A 2,008-nucleotide genomic window follows, 5' to 3' on the forward strand; every position below is an offset into this window, starting at 1 on the left:
CATTGATCTCTTATACGCACAATCATGTAGAAAATTTCACTTAAAAATTGGCCAATTTTGCTTTGACAGTTTCAGAATTATTGGTAAAGAAAAGTATACCCAAAGCCCTTTAAATACAGTCGTATATTCATCAAAACCCCAAATTCAGAGGAAATTCAACCTTAAGGGTTGAGTTTAAGGTTGAATTTGCAAATGTGACTACTTGATTTGAGTGCCAAGAAGTCGTGTTTGTCACTTAGTGAGTGAAGACGTTTTTTGGTCGCTGATTGTGCTTGATCGATGTGTAATGTCTAAAAACTAAAATCTCATCTTACAGATCAGTTCATTCAGGCAGCGCGTCACTTCAACTTAAGGGTCGTTTAGACGTCCAAACTCACTCCGACGTAAGTCCGCTCCGTTCAGAAAACACCCGATTTGTCATAAGCCACGACAGGAAATACTGTGTCGACGATTTAAACGCAACACTATGTGGCAGCGACGATATAAACTTAGAGCCAAAGACAAAACAAACAAACATGGCTGAGCAAACTAAATCGTTGTCGGAACCATTCAAAGAGTATTTATTAAGCCGATCAGTATTAACAGCTACACCGGTCGATTTATCGATATTAAATAAATCGGATACAGATTACAAAATATCTGATTCCCTTATGTATTGTTTGGATGGGAATTTGCCAACAGATTTGACGTTGTCGATTAGTAATTTGGCTGTCGAGTCGTGTAGTATGTCGGAAGGTGTGAGATCGCCTTTAAAGAATATAAACAATGTAAATATAGAAGTAAGTCCGAATAGAAAAAGGTGCGCGATCTCCGCGTCTGTCGGTACGGATAGCAAAAAAATTAATATCGAAAAGGAAAATGTTAATTTCCAGTTGCGTGAAACGGATCTTTAATTCGCCTTTTGGAAAAGTGCCTAGCTACGTTGTGTAGTATGTTTTTTTTTATTTCCTAGGTCTAGTTAGCTTGCTACATGAGGTCTAGGGTTCAACGCCCGGGTATACAAAAATAAAAACTGGGTTTTTCTTTTAAGATATTTTTAATAAAATAGCTTGGCGTTGGGCAAGCTTGGATAATGACAGTGAAGTAAAAGAGAGTGCACCAGTGGCTTCGCACAAACATGTGCACTATAGTATATAGTATCATTAACAATTGTTAATCTCTAAATAAGTGAGATAAGCTACACTCGGTGTGAAATACATTATTATTACCCAATTTTGGGTAAAGTTATATATATCAGAATTTTTTATTTTTATAGAAAGGTTTTTGTTCAGATTGCAACTATCTCAATATGTTGACATTTCTAACACAATGTCTCTTTAAAAAGACAAATCAAACGGATATATTTTTAAACACTGATTAAAATATAACATTAATTTACTTCAAATTAAAGTGAACTTTAAACAGTAGTGATTAGGTCCATTTTACTTTGAAGTAAATTGATGCTTACATGTTTATAAATATACCCGTAAATTAAACATAATAATTAATTAAGGTATCTATAATGTGTCAAATTATTTTTTTTTCTAAAATTCTATGCAATGGTCCTTAACATCAAAGACTGAACCAATATTATGAATCCTAATAATGATTTCAATTATTCGTCATTACCAAAATAACATTGTACAGTATTGTAATTAAGTACCAATAAATAAAAGTATATTAACAATGTATATAGCAGTTTTATTACGATCCTATAAAACGAAGAGCACGATAAGTATTATGGCGAGTACGCAATGGATGTAGCAGTACAATTTACAGCAGGCACGGTAGAAACAATTTGCGCATCTGCTCGACATGGACTTGCGTTTGCTGAAAAGAGAAACAATTCTATATTATTGATGACTTGAGTTCAGTTGTTTGTTAGACAGCGTGAACACTGTCACGCTGCTAGGCGCGTTAGTGATTTTGTGCAAAATATTGATCATAGTTTAGTGTGGGCATGGAGAACATGTCGGGCAGGGGAGGTGAGTTTAATGCATTCTAAAGGCATCACATACACACTCAAAGT

General features: G+C 34.6%; 1 protein-coding gene across 1 annotated transcript; it reads left to right on the top strand.

Moving 5' to 3' along the window:
- Positions 1–314: 314 nt before the first annotated feature.
- LOC128198626 (uncharacterized) lies at positions 315–1,670 on the top strand (the record flags this gene model as incomplete). Its single annotated transcript, XM_052884921.1, is given in 1 exon segment — positions 315–1,670. A coding segment is annotated over 1 exon segment (579 nt), but the record flags the coding sequence as incomplete, so codon positions are not given.
- Positions 1,671–2,008: the final 338 nt, after the last annotated feature.

The sequence above is a fragment of the Bicyclus anynana genome, chromosome 13, assembly GCF_947172395.1.
Source record: "Bicyclus anynana chromosome 13, ilBicAnyn1.1, whole genome shotgun sequence".
Taxonomy (NCBI): Eukaryota; Metazoa; Arthropoda; class Insecta; order Lepidoptera; family Nymphalidae; genus Bicyclus; species Bicyclus anynana.